At 38.1% G+C, this 22,266-nt stretch overlaps 1 protein-coding gene across 1 annotated transcript in view; it reads left to right on the top strand.

Annotated features, from left to right (window-relative positions):
• eys (eyes shut homolog) overlaps window positions 1-22,266 on the top strand; it is a 147,732-nt gene that overhangs the window by 4,411 nt on the left and 121,055 nt on the right. Inside the window, exons 3-11 of the mRNA XM_068567429.1 lie at window positions 1,670-1,866; window positions 2,588-2,715; window positions 3,892-4,006; window positions 9,358-9,517; window positions 13,436-13,540; window positions 17,420-17,559; window positions 19,158-19,324; window positions 19,480-19,733; window positions 21,247-21,351. Of these exons, the coding sequence (XP_068423530.1) occupies window positions 1,670-1,866; window positions 2,588-2,715; window positions 3,892-4,006; window positions 9,358-9,517; window positions 13,436-13,540; window positions 17,420-17,559; window positions 19,158-19,324; window positions 19,480-19,733; window positions 21,247-21,351 (1,371 nt within the window). The remainder of the gene's footprint in view (window positions 1-1,669; window positions 1,867-2,587; window positions 2,716-3,891; window positions 4,007-9,357; window positions 9,518-13,435; window positions 13,541-17,419; window positions 17,560-19,157; window positions 19,325-19,479; window positions 19,734-21,246; window positions 21,352-22,266) is intronic.

The raw sequence follows: 22,266 nt of genomic DNA, 5'->3' as shown, positions 1-22,266 counted from the left end.
AAGATAAATGTGTAGGCACCTTGTGAAGAACACAAAAATGAAAACCCTCGCAAGGGAATAACATCACATTTTATTCACCTTGAACCTGCAGAGAATTCAGTCTAATTTTATCCTTTGCATACAATGTCACTATGGCATTACCCTGGCCCTGGTTATGCTGCTGCTGGTGGAAGGATTGTGTTCCTGCAGTATTTACAAAGGTACTGGCTACAGCTTAGTTCAGAAGTGCTTTATTTCTGAAGACGCTTATGAAACGGGCTGCAGCACTACTTAATTTACAGTTCAGTGAAAATCTACCATGAAAATCATTTCTACAAACTGATGATGACTTTTCTTTTATTACTGTACTTGGCACAGTGGGATCAACTTTGTTTTATATCATAAATATTACACTTTTCTGTATTTTTAGTCAATCATCAATACATACCAAAATAAAAAAAAATATTGCAATTGTCTGATTATAGGAATAATACTAATAGTATTGTGGTGGAAGCAGCAATAATAATGGCTGCATCATTTGTAATGTTACACTTGTAGTCCTTTTTAATGAAGCAATTTAATATCACAAGACAGTAAGAATACAAAAATAATATAACTACCCACTTAGTCTGACTAGGTTGTGATGTAGTCTGTCTGCACATGTCGAGACATGATAGGATGTGATGAAATAGTGATCATTCAGGCAAGTTTATTAGTAGCAACTTTATATAGAGGAACATAGGTGATGAAATGTCTAAGGACAACATAAAAACATCATCAAAATGAAACAAAAAAAAAAACAATCCGATAAAATGAGATGAACAAATTAAATATGCTGCAAATTGACAAAAAAAAAGAAGTAACATTTATAATAGCTATTTTTCCAGAAAAAAAAACAGAACACAGGTTACTGCAACAGGTTTGAACCACACATTACTTTATAATGTTGCACGCTGTGTTCACTGTGTCTACATTACCATCAAACAACTTCCCAGTTACAATCCTGACCCAAATGCTCATTTATATTAATGCTACAGTCGACCTGACTTCACGGGGTCGTTTTAACTACGAGTTTGGTTTCACTTAAGTGAATTATGGAAATATAAATGGTGGTTTTCTAATAATAACTTGTACAATACAATGAACTAAAGAACTCTGAGGTAACTTTAGTGAGGTTACTTTGTCTTTTTTACATGGATGTGCTTGATACCATCTGGCTGGTTTTGCATATTTTCCACTTGGTGTGATTTGTAGGCTTCAGTGGGAAGGTTTCTAAAAATGGGTAATTAGGCTCTATAGAATATCATCAATCAGAGGCCGCCATAGCAGCCTGACAGCAATGATGCTGTTTACAGTTGATCTTGCCTTTTAGTTTAATTGTGCTTGTCACAATTAAATTAGTGTTCCTGCACATGCTTCCATCCTGTGTAATTATTGATAGTCAGTCACCCCATCCTCCATGGATTATAGCCATGTCAGTCATGTTGTTTCAAGCATAAACTGGCATAAATGTCATACCTGTGACATGGTACTTTCCATGCTCACCACTTGGGGTTTCAAAGTTTTAAGGAGAATGTGTGACGGTCTGCTGTCCAAAGAAAACCTGTTAACAAGCTTTTATACATTATAGTTTCTCAATGGTAATACAATCAGAGTAAAAGTGCGTAATTGTGTATTGTCTGTTTTGCAGGCCCACCTTGTGAGAAAAGGAAAGCGCTCTGTGATCCAAATCCATGCAGAAATGGTGGCGTATGTGGAGAAAGCTCTAAAGGATTTGTTTGCATTTGTCCAGAAGGATTTGGGGGCGTCTACTGCGACTCCCAAGTCGACTTCGATTGCATGTCATACGCATGTCAGGAGAAACGAATTTGCACTGCAGGGGACCATGTGAGGAATATTTTGTTTTTTATCTCAGTGGGAGAAAAACAAAAAATGGCACATGAAAATTAATATAGATTTTTGAAACAAGATCAAATAGCTTTATTCTAAAGGCTGCAACAGCAATTAATATTTCCTGCTGAAGATGAGCCCACGGTGTTTGCATCCTCTAGCATTTTGATTGAATGACCCAGCGCATGTTTAAGTGCCAGTTTGAAATGTCTCTCATCAAAAGCTTTTTGTAATTAGACGCCTTCTGCATTTTTCACCTTTCACTGGAAATGCCACCGCGGTCATACATTTTCCTAAGGCTGTGGTGTTTCTAACGTTCTCGAGGATGCACAAGAGATAATACAATAATAGTCTAATTGTCTTTCCCTGACCTTTGTTTTGTTCATTACAGTTTGCCAAATGCACCACACATTCACAGCTTACCTAATGCCAGTGTAGAGCAGACTAAAAGGGACATTTATCAAAATAATGCCTGATCTTGCTGCAGCTTGCCACATATATTTTTCTAGAAGCTTAATGTGAAATTCAAATCTCTTTAACTTTGCATTGCATCACCATTAGCATTTATTAGCCTCTTGTGAGTTCTAAAACTGATAAAGTGAAACACTCTTTTATTGATAATGTTCTTAGAGTTAGTGATCATATCTACCTTTTGTGTAATCTAACCCTGTTTTCCCGAGCTGCCAGGTGACCTGGTTTGTTTTGCCTCTGTACGCAGGCCTCTGAATGTGTCTGTGCAGATGGTAATGTGGTCCCAGCATGCAGGAGGCAGCAGGACCTCTGCAGCCCATCACCGTGTCTTCACAATGCCACCTGTGTGTCCAGAGGAAAAGATTATGTTTGCAGGTAAAACGCATACAGAGATCTAATAGAGGCCCCTCCCTCGATGACTGTAATGTTATTCTATAGGAATTCGATTAGCATTTCCCTTACAAGCTCTTGGACTAATACATACATGTCTGGCAAACCTCAAGCCTCATTGTTGACTCGTGATATTTTACATCCCAGCCAGCATTTCCATGTGGGGCCCATAAGGTTTAAATTTGGGCGGCAAATCAGGGTCCCAAGTGGGTTTGTCCGCAGTTTCACGTCGGTCTCACCTGTGTTACACCAACAATGAACTAATTCAATTTCCATATAGGCTAACTTATTGCTTTGTGCCATGACCCTACATTATTGTCCAAAAACTACAAGAAAATAATATTAATACTAGATGACTTGTCATGGAAACTGTTATTTTAATGTTAATTGTTTTATTTTAATTAATTATACAGCACCTTTCATCAGTAGAGCTAAGATCAAAAAGTGTCCAAGTGTATCCTGTCATTCCGCGGTTATTATATTGATCCCATATACTAGTTTCCTAACGGCACCTATTATGTGTCAACTTAACTTCAATTGAATTCAAATTGTTTTGACAAGATAGAGGTGACTCACTTTGGGGATTCATATGAAAATGGTTTCAGGTCTACTACATTATTGAGACATTTATGTGAAGGCTCTGCTTTTAAAGTCTCACCTCTACCTCACAGCTGATGTCTTTTGAATCCAGTCATTAAACTGTATCACATCACAAGTCTTGAATACTCCTGGTCTGTGCTCCAAGAGTAGATCATTCCAAATGTGACGATTTAGTTTTTTATCATTATGACGGCTCGTATACTCATCAAAATAAATAGAAGATCAGATTTTAACATGCAGTATGTAAAAATGAGATGGAAAGGTAATCAAGTGAAGGGTGTGGAGTGTTCATCATATTTGAAATACATAACAAATTTGAATATTTTGAGTGTAGGAAAGAATAATATATGATTCATAGTGGACCTTAATTAGTTTATGTGCTAGCCCTACCTTTTTGGCAATCAAAAACCATGCAGACACTATTTCCCCCACCTCTGTACCATAAATAATTCCTGGAGAAAACAAAATGATAACCCCACGTATCTTGCAAAAGAAAAACAAGTCTTGTTAGTGCTAAAGGCTGGTGAATTGATTTTGATGACACTGGCCTCATCTTAACAGATGTCTGCGAGGGTTTTCTGGGAAGAATTGTGAAGACATAATGGACTACTGCAGGCTGCTCAATATCCACTGCCTGAATGAGGGATTGTGCTTGAGTGTAATTGGCGGATATCAGGTAAGTAATTTAATGTTTCAGTCCTAATGAAATACTCTGAAGCCCACACATATATGTAATCTTTCTTTGAGCTAGCATTACTGTAGCTTACACACATAGAACCCACACTAACATGAATTCACTTAAACACACTCGCTTATTACAGACTTGCAACTGTCCTTTTGCAATCACGAGCTTAAGCTTCTACTAATTTCAGCCCTTGGTGCTCCATTATGGAACATTTACTAAGCTTCTCCTCTTTCTTGTTCAGTCTCTTATTTCCCACTGAGACTTTTACTTTCCTTACAAGTTCATCCTTACCATGGACAATCTCTAAGACCTTTGCGAGTCTCCATTCACCTCTAGTCAACCGTTCATCTATGTCCATCACAATATCACCCCACTGATAGATTTCTCATCGGTGCATGCCAGCACTGACTTGGGATTCTTGCAAATTCTTGAATTACGACATATTTACAGTCGCACATGACTTGATTTTTCTTCGTTTGTCGAAGAAGGGCAGGCCGCACTCTTGGTGGTTTGGGACCATGACGAGAATTTGGAAAGACGGTCGACAAGAATCATTGATTCTGTGGTCTTTGTTTGCAGTGTCTTTTTTGACGTTTGGATCTCCCATGGGTAAATCAAGTAGTACATTCTGACGCATAGGTATTTCACTTCCCCAGTGAACCAGTTGGAGCAGGTCATTTACAGTTTTTACCCTGGCCGCAGCGTCTGCTGGATTCTCATTCGTGGGAACGTAATGCCGTTGCTGGGGACTTGTGATATGACGGATGTTCGGGACTTGGACTACCTTTAAGTCTGTGACTAGTAAAATTTGTTTGTTAAGGCTTGTGCCGTTGTACCTTCTTCAACATCACTTTTCTCAATGAATTCTTATATTTATGCTGTGTAGTCCTTAAATTTCTCATCCCCTTTAAAACTTCAGTTGTAAATGATTGTGTCAGATTTCAGCAACATCTCTTAATATCTGATCATTTTTCCCTTTGCCTTCTTTACGTTCGTTCAGGAAAAGAAAGATCCTCTTGTGAGACCGTCTTGTCGTCTTCTTTGATTCCCTTAAAGTATTTTTCCAGGACGCTTATAGGGAGTTTTTTTACAGTGACTCTGTGACAGAGGCTTTATTACATTTCATCGAGGGACGGTGTGGAGCAACCTACTGAGATCCACCCCAAGTCCGTAAGAATGGCACAGGGTTCGTTGTCTTTTCTTGCTAATACATGTCTGGGTGTTTGTGTTCTGGGACAGTTATACACAATTAAGAGTCCTATATCACAGCTAAGCAGAGGTGGCATCTCATCAGCGATTACTGTCAAGTGAGGCCATCGTTTTGCAGTTTCATGAGTGTGAATATGATCAGGATTTACAGGAATGCTGTCCTTTGTGTAAGAAAGAGTAAAGTTGATTTGATCATTCATTTCTCAAGTTCTAGTTGATGAAGGTGCTGTGACTTTTAAATGTCTACTAATGCATATACAAGCTGTTCCCTGGAAGTTTTTTCTGACAGAGGAAACCCACACGGTAACGATCATGGAAGTGCTTTCTGACTGACTACCTACATTGACCTGGAGTACTATGGCTGCCATGATTTTGTTTGCAGTGTTTGGAGCTTTGTTAAGAAAGGGTACAGCCCTTTCGCTGCTATCTTTTCTCATCGTGGAGATGGGTACATACATCACAATGTGGTGGTGATGACATTCCTTGGCACTGTGACCTGGTTTCACACATCCATAATAAAGCTTGTTATCCTTTATGTATGTCCGCTGATCCTCCAGGGGCTTTTTTATAAAGTCAGGGCACTTGGGGAGTTGCTGCTTGTTGTTTTTGTAACATAGCAGGGGGACCTTGATTTTCTTTTGTTTGATATGTATTTGTCGCTGTTTATGGCAGTTTGAGTGCTGAAGACATTAGCTTTGTTTCCTTTATGTATCTTTCGTCATAAGATCTTAAGTTCAATGAGTAAAGAACATAAAGAGAAGTGACTGAGTTGCACACTATCTCTGCTGCTATCGACACAAAGTTAGTGAAATCCTCAAAGGTAGAAAACTCTTCCTTCCATGAGGGCTAGTGTAACCTGACAACTCCAGTCAAATATGGCTTTGAGACATTTGTGAGCACGGATGTATTTCTTTGGGGAATGTAGTTTATCAGCTGATGAAATACCTTTTCGGTCAAGAAGTGACAGAAATGGAGCCCTTCCTTCAATGTAGGATTGGGTCTCCAGTAAATTTGGTCAGCGTTGGCATTGGGAGTCTGTTTATGGCAATGCTGTCTTGAATTGCTTGGGATAGACAGGACAAGTCTGAGCTGGTGTCACAATGTGTGGGTTTTAATGGGATATAGAAGGATTGAAAGGGATGATGGGGGTATATTGTTCTGCTGTGTGGACTGTCTATTCATTTCCTGTCTGTTTTCTCTGTCGTAGAGCTCCAGTCTAGCACAAGCAGCCTTTATGTCTCTTTCTGCTTGGAAATGTTGTAATTCAGACTTCTGCATTTCTAATTAATTCCTATGATTTTCTTTTAATATGCTTATTTTTTTTCTTTTGCATTCTTTCTTCTTGCATTGTTTTATATTGAGCCTCGTTTGCAGCAAGCTCTGCAGCTATATCAGCCCTTTTTGCAGTTATTAGTGTTGACTCAGAGTGGGGACTGGCCCTTGACTGAGAAACATGGCCATATGTGGAGTAAGCATAGTTTTGGTCTAATAACTGACGGACAAGGTGCCTTTCACGCACTGCTTCATAATCGCCATCTACTGCTGAGAAGCGTTCATTGACTATCTTCATAATGTTTTTAGTCACTGCCTCAAATGCATCAATATTGTGTCTCAATTCAGTGATGGTGTGGTACACTCTTTTATTTCATTGTGAGCTCTCATGACATTATCCATCCCCTTTTCAATGTTGTCTGCCATTGTAAACAATTTAGTGATTTATGCATCTTTCTTCAAATTGTTTTTGGATGTTTCCCATTGAACGCACAGGCGATCAGTCTTCTTTCCCTTTTTGCTTCTTTTGGTAGGCAAGCATTTTCTCTGTGTGCACACTGCTGTTCTGATAGACGGGGTAATGTTCACCAATGAGTTTCATCCATCTAAATTTGAAGCTCTGCTATTCAATTTCCTCCTTTTAATTATGCTCCATCTTCCAGATGTACTACTTTCTTGTATTTCTGTTTGTAGCATATGCTCCTTTGTCATCCATTTTAAAAGGCAGTTTTCCTTCCGTTGTTGACCATAATTTTTGGTGCTGCAACTCACTGTCCTGTGTTCGGTGCCATCTCTGTGTCCACATGCAGTGTGGTGTCATCTCATTTATTAACTATTTACGTCTGTGTTTTGACATTCTGAATGTGACATCATTATCAAATAATCCACAATATTATTATGGTTTCTCTTCATTACATGTTGTAAAAAAGTGTTTCCTCTCTCCAGCTCTCTGATTTTAATTATATACATAATTTAAGTTATTGAGGAAAACAACAGATCACATTTTTTTAGGGCTGAGGGCTTGAACACGTGTCTTAAACATCTTCTACAGAACAATATGTGCTTTCACATCAGGCTCAAGTGGGCAAGTCATCAACACTGCTTGTCGGTGAGGCTACAGAAGCGCGGACACTAATTTGCCTTCAGAGTAAAAGCAGTGTCTTTGTATTGCATTTATGGCGCGCATCTTATTTATTTATTTTTCATTTTTAATTGACCTCACGCGGGCCGGACTGGGAAAGGCCCCGGTCTGAACTACGTCGTCTGGAGAGATTTAAAGTGCAACACCTGTGCGCGGCAGGGATAAGACCCTCCAAATGCAAAAAAATGCAGTTAACGCATGATCAAATAATTACTGCCATTAAGGATTGCTAGCCCAGCCCTAATTTTTTATAAATGAAGAAAGTTGTTTGATCAAATAAATGATGAATGATGAGGGCCAGTGTCGAGCGTTAAAACACTTCCTGGAAGCTCGCTGTCATGCCTCTTTAATTATGGCTTCTCAGAGCAGAATAAGAGCTTTGGGACGGCCATCAATATGGCGGCGCAGAACAACTTCTGGTTCAATCGAAGACGCAAGGAGCGAGGAAACGACAACTAAATAACTTGGGATGTACCCATAGAAAACACAGAGTGTTCCAAGTCTGTGTAGTGTGTGTGTGTATGTGTGTGTGTGTGTGTGTTCATGTGTGTGTGTGTGTGTGTATATATATATATATATATATATATATATATATATATATATATATATATATATATATATATATATATACCGACTTATTTATTTGATATATTTTTTACAACACCTATAATTCCTAATTATTCTCAATCAGTCTTGTTTCCTTAAGGCACCGTGTTTTTCATCTAAAATACACTTTTAGTTGCTTCGTTGGTGCTACTTCAACAGGGCCACTTCTTCTTTCTATGTATACTCTTTTCTTTACATGGTTTTCCTTCGAGTATGACAACACATTAGGTAGTTCATTAAATGAGCAGGCTGCTCATTTATTCCCTCTGAGATGCTCTTAACAGAACCAAACTAGAGGTCACATAAAACATATTTTATTGGTTGATATATACAGAGCAGAACTTTTGAACAATACTTTGACTGTTTTGTTGCGGTGCTGTACTCCAGCATATAAAAAGACAACACTGATTGCCTTGCAGATATGTTTGGATTTATGTTACTTTGCCTTCACCACAATATAAATTCATTTGTGGGGATCCCAGTATTTAAAAATTATATATTTTTTTAAATCAACATTATTTTTTAAATTTCAGAAACAATGACTTGGTTTACTCTTTCTTTAGATGGAATGGTCGCTAATCTAGATATCTCTCCACAAAACCAGGGATACTCAATTCTTGAAGTAAAAGATATTTCTAAATATATTTAAAGTTATTTTTCAGTGCTATGTGACACACATTCCATTAGCCCCCATTATATTCAGAAAGTGGCAGACAGTCTAGAGGGGGATATCTCAAAACCTGAGCAAATTAAACACAAACTACCTGTGTGGGAAGACATTAAGGTAGGTGGAAAAAGTTAGGATTTTTGTAATTTGGGTATACAGACTTTATTTATTTAAATGTATTTACAGCCACATCATGTGAGCAGTGTTTAAATTGCTGCCAATTTAATTTCATGCTGTCCAAATTTAAAAAAATAAACATGATTGCAACACTATCTGATGAATATGTACCAACAAACACCCGTAAAACTAAAAGTCAACAACTTAACCCTCATATATATATATATATATATATATATATATATTATTTGAAATCCAGCATGAGCAAAAACAATTGAGAACATACTGTATATTTGCTCTAAAACTTACTTGTACTACTGTTTTCTGCAGTGTGTTTGCGCCCCGGGATGGATAGGAGAGTTTTGTCAATACGTAGGCGATGCCTGCCTGATAAAACCAAACGGCTGTTTGAATGGAGCCACATGCATTACAACAAGTCAGCCGTCATCTTCTCCGATGAACACCTGCAAGTGCCCCCTTGGCTTCACTGGTGAGATAACTTTGCTTTATTTATTATCTGTTTTCCTGCCGCTTTCTATCTGTCTACCTGTCTGTCTGTTGCCTAGGATTTCTCAAAAATATGGATTGATTTATACAAACCCTAGTGGGAAGGTAAGTCTTGGGGCAAGAATAACTGATTGATCTTTGGAAGAACTGGTAGAGCTTGGCAGTAACATGCAGAGTTGTGTGTTCTGTTCTGACATTTGATGTCACTGTATGTAAAAATTGAAGGCAGATGTGCAACACAGGTGGTGAGTGCAGTCATTTTGTGAATATTTTAATTAAATCTGCAGCCTGATGCAAGATATTAACACAGAGAGCTCTTATGCTCAGAGCGATTCATACATAATAAATGTTTCTATTTTGCCTTTTGTTGGTGTTTTAAGGCAGCAGTGCATAAAGTCATGTATTCCATCAAAAGCGCACAATTCCTATCATGCCACAATGGTCACAGGAAATACTAGATTATTGTTGTCTGGTAAGGGTCCATTAGATGTGTATGTCATAGAAAGTTTGTGAAGGAAATGGATTTTTCACTGCTACCTTGTTATTTAAAAAAACACCGTATTATATATAATGACACGACTTTCGGATAAAAAAATGAATTCTTCCATCAAAAATTGGGATAGATAATGGGGTGTATCAATAGACCGAGGTCAAATCCCTACCGAGACTTAACCACCAACCAACTTCATCAAAATGGTTTTGGGAAGAACTCGAGTTTATTCGATACCGATACCAATATTGTCTGCAATACCGTTCAAACTTATGGATTGGGTATCAGCGAGTATTTGAGACCATGCACTCATCTGATATCAGTTATCATATCACATTTTGAGGTATTTGAACTAAGTATTTTCATTTTGTATAAACTTTATACTTCCACTCTGCTGCATTTTGAAGGCAAATATTTTAACTTCTAACTCCACTATATTTATTTGATAACTTTAGCTACCTGTAACTTTGTACATTTACAATATTAAAATGCACAGTATAAATTAATAAATAAATTATCATACAACATTGTAGCTTTTGGTAACAAGCAGTATATAAAGGACTAAAATGACCCCAGGTGCTATATTGAAGTGAAATTATTGCATCAATAATAATCAATGTTTAGATGGACAGGTCCCATAATATGTAGCTTCATGAACTGTTAACAGTTTCACGATAAAAGCAACATCATGCACTCTGCCGTATTTCAACATAGACGGTGGTATAATAAAGTTCTCGAGCATACGTTTGCCATGAGGCCCTTTAAAACATAAAAACAAACTCTAAAGGTTTATGTCTGTCCCTGAAGTCAGTGTTTGCTAATATCCAGCTGACATGCAGTACATTTGGTTAAGTTTGTTCCTTAATAACACAATAACATCTAAGAGCAGTTATTCTGCTGAAGAGAGGGTCACACAAGTTCATTCAAAGACTTATAATGATGTACACCACTTGCACCACAGGGCTCAGCGGGGCAACAGTGAGGGAAAAGGCCACTCATTCACCAGCAGGTTATGATTCAAACCTTTATGTTTGCAAACATTTGCTCTGATTAATGTCTCAAAAAAACAGAATTACAGAATTACTAGGGCGGCTACTCCATAACTAACGACCTCCGGCTTTGATTATCGATTATGAAGGTGGGCAAGGAAAAGCAGTTATTGATTATTAATAGTATACAAGTAGAATGCCATTGATAATTAATAGTATGTTAGTCATTTTACAAATAGTTTTACAAATCACAAACCGGCTACAGATTTAAAGCAAAGGCTAGTTCTCTTGAGGAAGTGACTTTTTAAAACCTTGAAGCTTATTTACCAGTCGCCGTGCCTGCTTGACATTTCTCAGGCCTGCGACTGATTGCATTCAAGTGCTCTGGCAAACTGCCCCCTAATTAGCTGCCAGCTCAGAGCATGGCTGAAAGTTGTTAAGCTATCACTGACAACTGTTTTCTAAAAACAGGGAAGAAAAAGGAGGGACACAAAAAGAAAGACGTTTCTAATTAGACCTTGAGATTTAAGGGTAGAGAACATGACCCTTTGCATTTACAGTGATTTACAATGATTGTAACAAGTTCATGGAAACGGACAAACTCAAGTGTTATTTAGGTAATAGCTGGAGACCACACATAAGAACAAAGCTGTAAATAAGCTAAATGCTGTGATGTTAACTCATATAATTTCTCATTCACACAGCTATGCCATTTTACTCATAACAGAAGATTATGTTTGAAGTATTGCTCACTGTCCATTATGCTCATAAAATAAAATCACATATCATTAGAACCGTATCAGCACAATACAGTACAGTATGTATACATTTATATTTAGTTTTTATTACATTTTTATTCTAGACATTATTTGGCAAAACAATAGACAGTATTGGAAGAACACAAATTGTGATCCTCGCTGAACATTGTTTATGTTGTACAGGGGTTATGATGGCACTGCATAGTATTATTCCTCTCTAGTTTTAATGCTTAAACAACCAGTGAAAGTGAATTATTTGTTTTTCCTTCCCCAATGCACACAGGTTTTGGCCTATAGCGTATTTCCCAATCTAGCCTTAAGTCCTGACACACTTACCTGTCAGTCAGATAAGCCCTTACATAGCACTACATGAACAAGATTCCCCCTGCCCCCCACCCCCCGCCATTCAAAGCTGAAATCTGTTGCCACATCGGTAATGGAAAATTGTCTCTTACACCATGGCAGGTCTTACTGACTGATAGAATTCATCATTTTCTGACATCTTGGGATTTTTGCTTTGGAATTTCGAGCCATGCAGCAAAAAAGGACAATTTAATTTCAAGCTCTGCCCAGAAACCCCACTGTACTCTATCATAGATCATAACTCACTATTTGATCTTTTCTATATATTTAAGACATCACAGTAAAAAGATTTCAAAGCCAAAATTTAAAAACCTTTATAATCATTAAAGTTGTATTTTAAAAAATCACATCCATTAATAAAAATGGATCTGATTCACAGTCATAAATGAGGGTTAGCGTTTTAGGAGGACACAATTTTATAATTTTCTGCTGCATAACACATTTAGAATATAATGACCTGTAGCAGCTACAGATGATATAAATCATGGTGTTTGTGCCGTAGCATGAGGTTGCCGCTGTCAAGAAGGGACTTTCACTACATGTCATTGCTGCGCCGTTATTAATGATGGGACATTTTAATTTATCAACCCGCACTGGAAGACACCCACCCCCAACCACAGTGGTAGAAGTAGTAGCTGCTGAAGCAGCCGAGCACCAAACAAATGGCATATTAAGCCACCTGCATCCTCCATCACTTCTTAAGTGGCTATTTTCTGAAGAAGAAAGTAAACCTGTCTGTCCACATCTCTGTGATTTCAGGGTTTGACCGCCTGAATCCTGTTGCATCTTATGAAAGGAATGCCTGGTCTAAATATAGTTTAAGGAGATAATGTGCTCAAACTGTTGTAAGAAAATCATAAAGGAACATTTGGGTAAATATGCATATTCATTTTCTGAACTAAAGATCAACATCATTCTCATGTAATTGTACGCTAAAAATGAAACTACTGCAGACAATTAGCACCTGCCTGGCAACTTCAGTGTTGACAAGACTCCAGGTTGTCCGTGTTTGCAGTCAAGAAATAGTCCAGCATCTTACCCCTGTATACTTGTGTTTTTTGCTCTTGCGCCTATTAAACAAATGAGATGGGTCGTCGATGGGCAGCTTTTTTGGACAGAGCCAGGCTGTTTCCCCTTGACTCCTTTCTTTATGTGAAATGTACATGCAATTAATTGTCCATAACATTCCTTTAGTAAAATGCTGCAGGATTCGGATGCAATATGTTATCACTCATGTATATGTGAAGATGGCAATGTGTTACAAATGCCACTAATTCAAATCAAATTGCCTCTGTTTTCAGGAACAAACTGTGAGACAGAGATCAACGAGTGTGACTCCAGTCCCTGTCAGCACAATGGCACATGCTCTGACTTGCTCGGACACCATGAATGTCAATGTCATGCAGGTATGTTGGACTCAAAACTAGAGCTTTTTTAATGATATTTAAAGGATATCTGTAGTAGCTGTGGTAGTAAGCAGTGCTGTAGTAATTTTTAGGCGTGTATAGTGAATGTGGCCAAAGATCTCATGGACAGAATTTAACCATGAATTATTGTGCATCCTTTTCAACTGCTATCTGTCTCGAGGTCTGATTTACAAAAGCTAATGATATTACAGAGAAAACTTAAATTTTTTAACTCAATATTCATCCATGTGGTAAACCAAGAATGTGCTTGAGCTCATTGCTTCAGTTGTGAGGGGTGAGAGTCAGAAGATGATTGTCAGTGTCACTTCCATCCAAACCTCCTGAAGGCAATTACGGGAGAGGAAAGGGAAAGTGTTAGCCAGGCTTTGGTAAAGTAGGGAGAGGATATACATTATTGTAATATTTGTTTCTTTTTCTTTCACCATTTTTTTTCTCATTGTATCTTGTCACCACATCACACACTTATTGGTTTTGAGCAGACACAACTAACAAATGAGCTTCGGTCACAATCAATTCTCTGAAGACGCTAATAATTTCCACTTTAACTGCACGTGTCTGTTAGCGCTGGTATTTGTGAATTGGACAGTTTTTGCAATACGGTTCATTTACATAGAGAGGGGCCAATGTTTGCATATTAAGTGATTTATATAAATGCAAATAACCGAGCACCGAGCACCGAGAAGCTATTCTCAGTCCCCAGGAAGGGGTACATTTCACCCTTTATGGGTGCTTTAAGAATTACACGGTTTCTTTTTGTCTTATCTGTGGTTTAGCAACCAAAAAGCTGTGCATTGCTTTTGTGAGTTTGCCTCTGTGTACACCAAACACCAAAGGCAATTGATAAGCCATTGACAGATGGTTCCCTAGACCAGTGATTCTCAACCTTTTTTCACTGGTGTACCCCCTAATCAGTGCAAAGCATTTTTGTTTAAAAAAATATTTACTACACGGCAGTGTACCATCAGTGTTTGATTTAATATAAAATGCACTATCATATTATCTATTATTTACTAAATGACTATTTTTTTAATGGATTCTGATTTTTTTTTTTTTAATCTCACGTACCCCCATTTGAGAACCACTGCCTGAGACGCAGTAGTCACATCCTGTATGATGAAGTTAAGTGAGGGCTAGAGAATTCAGCAGGATTCAATTTCTTACTTATATATAGTTAATCTATTCTTGTTTTGTATATGGTTACTCTATTATTGTTTTTTTTTTAATATTAATTTCATTGCTAGTTTTAAAATGATGTTTTTTCTACTTTCCAATGTGTTCAAATAAAGCACCCACATGCCTTTTATTATGACACTATAAGCCATTTTAAAAGGGCCCTCCTCTCTTTGATCACAACATGCTCCATTGTGCAGAGACAAGAAAGCACAGCCAGGGTCTTCATCCCATTATCCCCAGCATCAGTTTGCAGCTTTGGTCTGTGATGAACAGCTGAGGAAAATCACAAATGAATTAATGGAAGTCCCATAATATTACACTATGAAACTCCAATTATGAATATGTTCTTGTTATTTCTTATTGGCAGGCTGAGCCTGACTTTACTTTCACTGAACGTAAACTGATGGACCACTCACGGGAGTTTTGTGTTACTGGCAGGGCACAGTGTCAGCTACAGGCTGCCAGTTGCTCTTGCCCACTTTCCTGGAACATTTCACTACACGTGCTGTCCAAAGACACTGTGGGCACAAAGTCTTAGTGGCCAGATGAAGTTTCTCTCACATGAGTTTGCCGCATTTAATTTTAGCCCCTTGTTCCCAGCAAATGTTTTCTTGGCTCTTGTGGGGAATGTAACTTTGATGTGAATGAAACTTTGTGTTTGTTCACTCTTGTTCAATTAAACATTGAATCACAATGCCAGTGTTAATGACACATGCGTTTCGCCTCATACGCCTCATCAGCTGCTGAAGCAAGGCACACCAGTCGCTATTAAAGGTGACTTTCAGAAGGGTCATTGTATTTTTGTCAAATGATGAATTGTGTCATCCTTTGGAAGTGTCTAGAGTGCATCTCTCCATAGTTTAAAAGATGGTGAATGATAGCTTGAAGCATGTATTCATCCATCCGTTTCCTATGCTGCTTTTCCTGCTCACGGCTGCTAAAGGCTTGAGACATCGGGTAAGACGTAGGCCACACCCTGGACAGGTTGCGAGTTGATGTCAGGGCGAATAGACAGACAGAAAAAACAAAGTCATACCTACAGGGAATTTAAAGTTTCCAGTTCACTTAACTGGCATATCTTTGAACTCACGGAGGAAACCTTTGCAAAATACAAGAAGAACTGGCAAACTCTTCCAAAGGCCAGCCGGTTAGAAGACAGAAATAAACAATACAACGATATCAAAAGAACTGAAAATGAGAAATACCTCTTACTTTCAATGAATCATACTCTATAAACAAATAGAACTTAACAAACTAGGCCGAAACATGTTTATATCCGCTGGGTTGGTGATCATAATGGTGAACCTTATGTTCACTCTCTCTCTCGTGCTTTTTTGGTGAGAATCTATGTGGAAATCTGGCTGTAATGTTAGAAGGGTGAGCTGATGCCCATGTTATTTAGGTTATCAAGTAGGAACCTCCCATCACAGATGTCAAGTTCAAATGGACCCACGACAACCCAGAAGGCTTAACGGTTATCAGTTATCATGTGCCGCCCCGTTCCCGTAGTGCTCAGAGCACTAATCAGGACTGGAGCCATCCACACCGGTCTCATTATTTAGAAATATGTTTCACAAATGTACCTACAACGACTTCTTACTAATAATATATACGGAGAAACTAAGACGATTATAGACTAAGCAGAACGTGATGTTTGACACTGATATTTGCTGTATCTTCCATTTCAAACACAAGATGAATATCCATACTTTGCACACAAGCTGGCACCTTTTCTTTTCAGGCAGAGCCATCGGATGCTCTTTTCAGCTGCCTCGGAAGCTGCCTCTGCAGCCTCCCGTAATCCCCAGTCATGAATCCCTTACTCTCTAAGTAAACTGGTACTAGATGTGGCCACAGATCCATGGTAACAAAATTCCACAGGGCACACCCTGGCTTTCCAGCCTTGCTACTAAATCCCATCTGTTATCTCAGCAAACCTAAGCCTCTTCCACTCATATGCCTCATCTGCTGCATCTTCTCATGGTGAAGTGAGTTCTACAATGTAAGAAAATAGTCTGCTGAGTGCTGGACCACAGTACTAAGCAAAGTCTTAAAACACGGGTGGAATTATAAGTTGCAGGACATTTTCTTTTTTCTAAGCACTATCTGCCACATAATATATTGCCAGCCCAAAACTGAATGTTTGCTTAACAACAGTGCATGGGTAAAGTCAAAGTAATGCATAGTTCTGACTCTCCTAAAGCTTAAATAATTCAGTTATGTTGGTTCATGGTTCATTCAACTATTGGTTGTGCCAAATGTATCATTTCAAATTAGACATTATTTCCAATTACACCTCCTCAATATGGGGTTGACAAAGACAAAGTGTCTGCTGTGTTACTAACCAACCATTATGTTCCTGGTAATAGTACAATGAGTATTAAAATCAAAAGAGCTAGACAGAGAGGGATTAGATAAAAAAATTAGAGAAGCGTAATACAAAAATTGTAATATTAAAACCAAGTTAAGAATCAAGTGGAATACAGCGTCAGGGAGGAGCATTATGTTACCTTCAGGGCCAATCCATCAGTTGACCTGCTGTCAGCCCAATTCTGGCCGTGTAAGATACATAGAAGAGCTGACCTTGTGTCCTGGTACATGAACATTAATAGAAGATGGGTTTGCGACCAATCTAATCACATATTGTTTTACTTAATTTAACTGTATCAAATATTTTTCTTTCAGGTTTTCTGGGAAATAATTGTGAAGTTGACATTGATGCTTGTGCTCTACCCAACAACACGTGTCCACCAAAGACTCAGTGTTTGGACCTGCCAGATGGCTTTGAATATACCTGCCGTGTACCTTGCCCTCAAAACCTTCAAGTAGGTACAACCATCTAAATGGACTATTTGTCCACCTCTGCACTTTTTTTAAGTATTCCTCTTAAGTCCTATACATTTTTAAAGAGCTCCCAATCTTTTGTTTATTTCTCCTGAAGCAATTTATATGTTTTTCTCTTCAAAAGGGCAGCAACATTATCACAACAGCAGGGAACCATAACACGCAAATTAATGAGAAGGTGTTATGTAATCTTCTTCCCTTTTTTATTTTAAGGGGTTTCCGCACACTGTGTAATCAGTTTCCTCCCATACGAACACAGAACTAACACAGAACTCACCAGTACAATCACATTCCTATCTAGTTGGAGGATGGTAAGTTATGAATGGCACAGTCTTGTATGTGTTAAAACTCTGATATAATAAGTACGGCAGTAGTAATAATACAGTTATTTAAAGAAACTAGCAACATTTCTGCAAATTGTCACCACAGACTGAATTACAACATTAAGGACTTAAGTGAGAAGGCATCAAATATTAATTCAGTATCGTATTCATAAATTGTGGGATAATCCTTTGTTGTACACTGGGATAAAAATAAGCATAAATCCCACAGGAAGATTGACAGCAAATGCGATAATCCATAAACAGAGCAATCAGCTGGTACTGAAGCTGTACAGTATGTTGTTTTTCTTGAGAGGGAGGCTGTGAGAAGGCTGTATTAAACAGAACCAAAAAACACATGTAGTTAAGTAACATATTCTCACTTATGACCTGACCGACCTATGACAAACACTATCCAGGTTGAACTATTCATATAGTTCACGTTGTACTGTGTGCTTCATATTTAAAACATCAAAACACATTTTTGTGTTCTTTTTATATTCTGAATGTTGTCGCACATCGGCAGGATTTTTAAGCACTCATGGTGAAAGAAAACAAAGCTGAATTGTGTGATTGTTTGTCAGGGATTTTGCTATTGGCAAGCAGGGGGGGAGCACATTCACAGCACTGAAAATGCCTCTGCCACCTGATGCGGATGAGTGCCACTGAAGATTTGCAGTATCTGTATTTCTGAATGTGCGTGGTTCTTTAGGTATAGATGCATCGACCCTCTGCTTTTAAAAAAAAAAACCTTTAAAAACAGAGGCTTCTTCAAATGACAGATAGAGATCATCACTCACTGTGGAGAAAGCCTTGTGCTGGCCACCATACAGAAATGCCATGATGGCTGCTATATACACTTTCTCACAAGCCAGCTCTTCATCAGCCCCTTTGTTACCTTCTACTTTATATACACAAGTACCAGCTAGCAGGCGGATCTGTTTTGTTACAGCAAACTCTTGGGAGGTTTAGCACTCAATGACCATTGATCTCGTCTTTTAAGACAGGTTGCAGATGCTACATGGAATACTGAGCGTGTCCAGTACAAAGCATGGATCAGTATTCATGAGAATGCCATGTGCCTGGGATGAAGCTCATTTTCAGGCAGCCGAGAGCAAGAAATTATTTTGGGTTACATTGTAACAGAATGGTAATATTCTTTTGCAGAATGGGCGCGTACAAAATTAGGCTATTTCTTTTTTGCACAAGAGGCAGCATATGTCACGGCGTATGTATCTAACGGCCATGTCTTCTTTCAGCAGCCATGTGCCAACAAAGGACGCTGCGTGTTGAATGATGCCAGTAGCTATGCTTGCATCTGTACAGCTGGTTGGTCTGGTCAGACCTGCCGTATAAATGTCAATGATTGTGTTCAACATTGGTGTCAAAATGGAGCCACTTGTGTGGATGAGATTGATGGTTACAGGTGAGCCTTCAAATCTTGATTGTCTTCAGGCAATTCAGGCACCAAAATGTCAATGATTGTAAAAGCGGTGACATTTACTGTTCTCTTCCTTCAGGGTTGAAAGAATTGTTGTACCACTATACAGTATTAAGAAATTCTTTTTAATCTGTTGCTAGCTGCCTTTGTCCCAGAGGATACACAGGCGTCTACTGTGAAGAGGACATGGATTACTGTGTTGGCCATCTCTGCTCTGAACATGGCGTTTGTCTGGACCAGCAGTATAACTTCACCTGTCGCTGCATGCTTGGATTTGAAGGGTCGCTCTGCGAACTGGAAACAAATGAGTGCAACAGCTTCCCCTGTGCAAGCGGCGCCACCTGTGTGGACCTAATCAGTGATTATCGGTGCCACTGTCCCCCGGGGTTTGAGGGTATGAGACCATCTGATGCCAATGTGAGCCCATTTGCAGCCATTTGTATAGCCAGCCACAGGAATTTCAGGTTTTATTGCAGGCTTTCTTGTTTGAAATACAAAGGATTTACACAAAAAATTCATCAGAATATGCGCAACATTATTGAACATTAGGTGCAGTTTTCTCATTGACATTTACTGTATCAGTGGTGAGGGAAAATATGCAAGTTGAGTTTTGTACATATTATGGGAGTAGATGGAAAATTTAAATTACTATACATAGAAATGATTGAATTTAAGACATATCCTGTGCTGTAGCAAGAGTGATAACAGTTTCCTTATAGATAAACTGCTTGAATTGGGAAGTCAATCTACTTTTTGTAGATCATTAAGCATGATAATGAGATTTATATTAGTATAAAAACTATGTCTTTACCCTTTTTTCATTTCAGTAATGAATATAGGAGAAACACATACAGAAATTTGTAGCTTGAATTATGCGTTCATTTATTACTGTTAATTTAAATACCTTTTTTCAAAAATATTTAACATCTGTGCCATGCTAAGCAAAATAACCTCAGTTAAAGTTACTTGTTACAGTTATTATGTTTATGTTAAAATGGGACGATTTAATGCTATAAAAATGTCCACTTTATTATATTTAGTTATGCCTAAATCACAATCAAATATGTTTTTGTGAGCGAGAAAATGTTCATTTGAAAAATGCTCTCTTATTTCTGAGACATTTGGGATAATATTATCAATTTTGCCCATGTGTGGTGGAAATGTCTATATTGAACATTATTATTGGCTGGCATTACAATCTGGCTTATTATTATAGATTCCAAGTACAATGTTAAATATATTATACAATATATTTAGGCTGGAGGTACAGTAATTATGTAAGTACCTTATAGTATGTGATTATGCGAGTACTTTATGCGAGTACCTTTTAGTACATGATTAATAAAGGACTTGCCAGTGTATAGGGTCCTGATGGCAAAAGTACGATTACCTTTGATGTGGACAGCAGTGCCTCAGGATGCCGGGCTGTTTATTCTCTGTGAGCTCTCTGGCTCATAGAGAAATAAGAGGTCTGAAATTTCGCCAGAGGCCAGGCCTAGTGGAGCACTAAATGTGTCAGTAAAATCTGGAATCAATTCTGTATAAACTCTTGCCCAGAGGATAATAACATTGAGGCTCCACCATTTCTGCATATACAAGCTGCAACATTCTGAACACGTAATCATTCAATCAAATTTTGATCCAGTACGTAGATTCAGAGGCATTCAGCTACCTTGTGAAGTCAAATCCTGTCACCAATAAACCAGGTGAAGCTCAATGTTGGTAAATAAATAGAAAGGTGAACTGAATAAGTTCTAAATGTGTACAGTGTTATTCTTCTCATATTAAGCTTCACATCTTCAATAAGCATGAAATGTCCCCGAGGATTACGTGTTGTAGAAAGATATTTCCAGCTGTAGCCCCGTGACATGAAGTAGAGTGTATTTGTCTTTCTCTTTATTCTGCAGGAAGGACCTGCTCTGAGAATGTAAATGATTGCTGGTCGCAGCCTTGTCTAAATGGAGGCTTGTGCATGGATCTGATAAATGCCTACATATGTCATTGTCCACTTGGTAAGTACTAATAACTTGTGCATTATTGAGCATGTTTATGAAATGATCAAGCTTTTACATTTTTGTACACTGTACCTTGGGAATGTGTGGAAAGTTTATTGCTCATGTATTTACAAAAAATTTTTGTGTACTCTAATATTTTTTTCTTTTTCTTTTGTTCAACGTGTGCTTAGACAGATTGCAAAGAATAATCTGGTACTCACGTTTGAAAGCAGGCAAGAAAACAGTTAAAATTGGCTTCTTACAATGCTCGTCACGAAACAAATTTAAATAATACAATCTGTTTTTGGAGTTTGTAAAAATATTCAGGTTTTGATTAGTAGAATCAAAGGTGAAGAAAAAACTGTGTTTTCTATCTTGCTAAGCATTAATGCATGTACGGTAAACATGATTAACTAATCAAAACAGAGATTTGGCTTTCAGCATTGTCCTTTAATCAAGTAACACTGTGTATTACACATTTTTATTTGTCAGACATTTTAAAACACAAAGATCCACAATCAGTCCGTAAGAGAGGGAGGTGTTGTGGTCCTCAGTGTGCTGCTGATTTTACCGGGCCCTCTGGTAATATAATACTTTATCACTACTTGATTGCACAAGTCAGAATGTCACAGTCCAATGTCACATTCAGTAGTAAACAGCCACAATCCACAGAACAGGATTTACAGACCAATATTTGACAAATAAAACTCACAAAACATTCTGTAGGTGTTGACCGGACCCAAAATACATTCTGGCACCGGTCAATGGGTCGGTTTTGCTAAATAATTTCCCCAATATATTTCACAAAGGCAAAACTGCATGGTTTATGCTGGATAGTTTACATTTGTATTCTTTTGAAGTACCCTCCGACTTTAGTAGTGAAACAATATCACCACTGTTTTGTTGTCATTGCACATCTTGTTTCCTCAGCCA

The sequence above is a fragment of the Clinocottus analis genome, unplaced genomic scaffold (assembly GCF_023055335.1).
Source record: "Clinocottus analis isolate CAN_PGR_092001 unplaced genomic scaffold, fCliAna1.0.p SCAF_8, whole genome shotgun sequence".
Taxonomy (NCBI): domain Eukaryota; kingdom Metazoa; phylum Chordata; class Actinopteri; order Perciformes; family Cottidae; genus Clinocottus; species Clinocottus analis.
The sequence above is the reverse complement of the archived record's forward strand: the minus strand, read 5'-3'. Positions and strand labels throughout refer to the sequence as shown.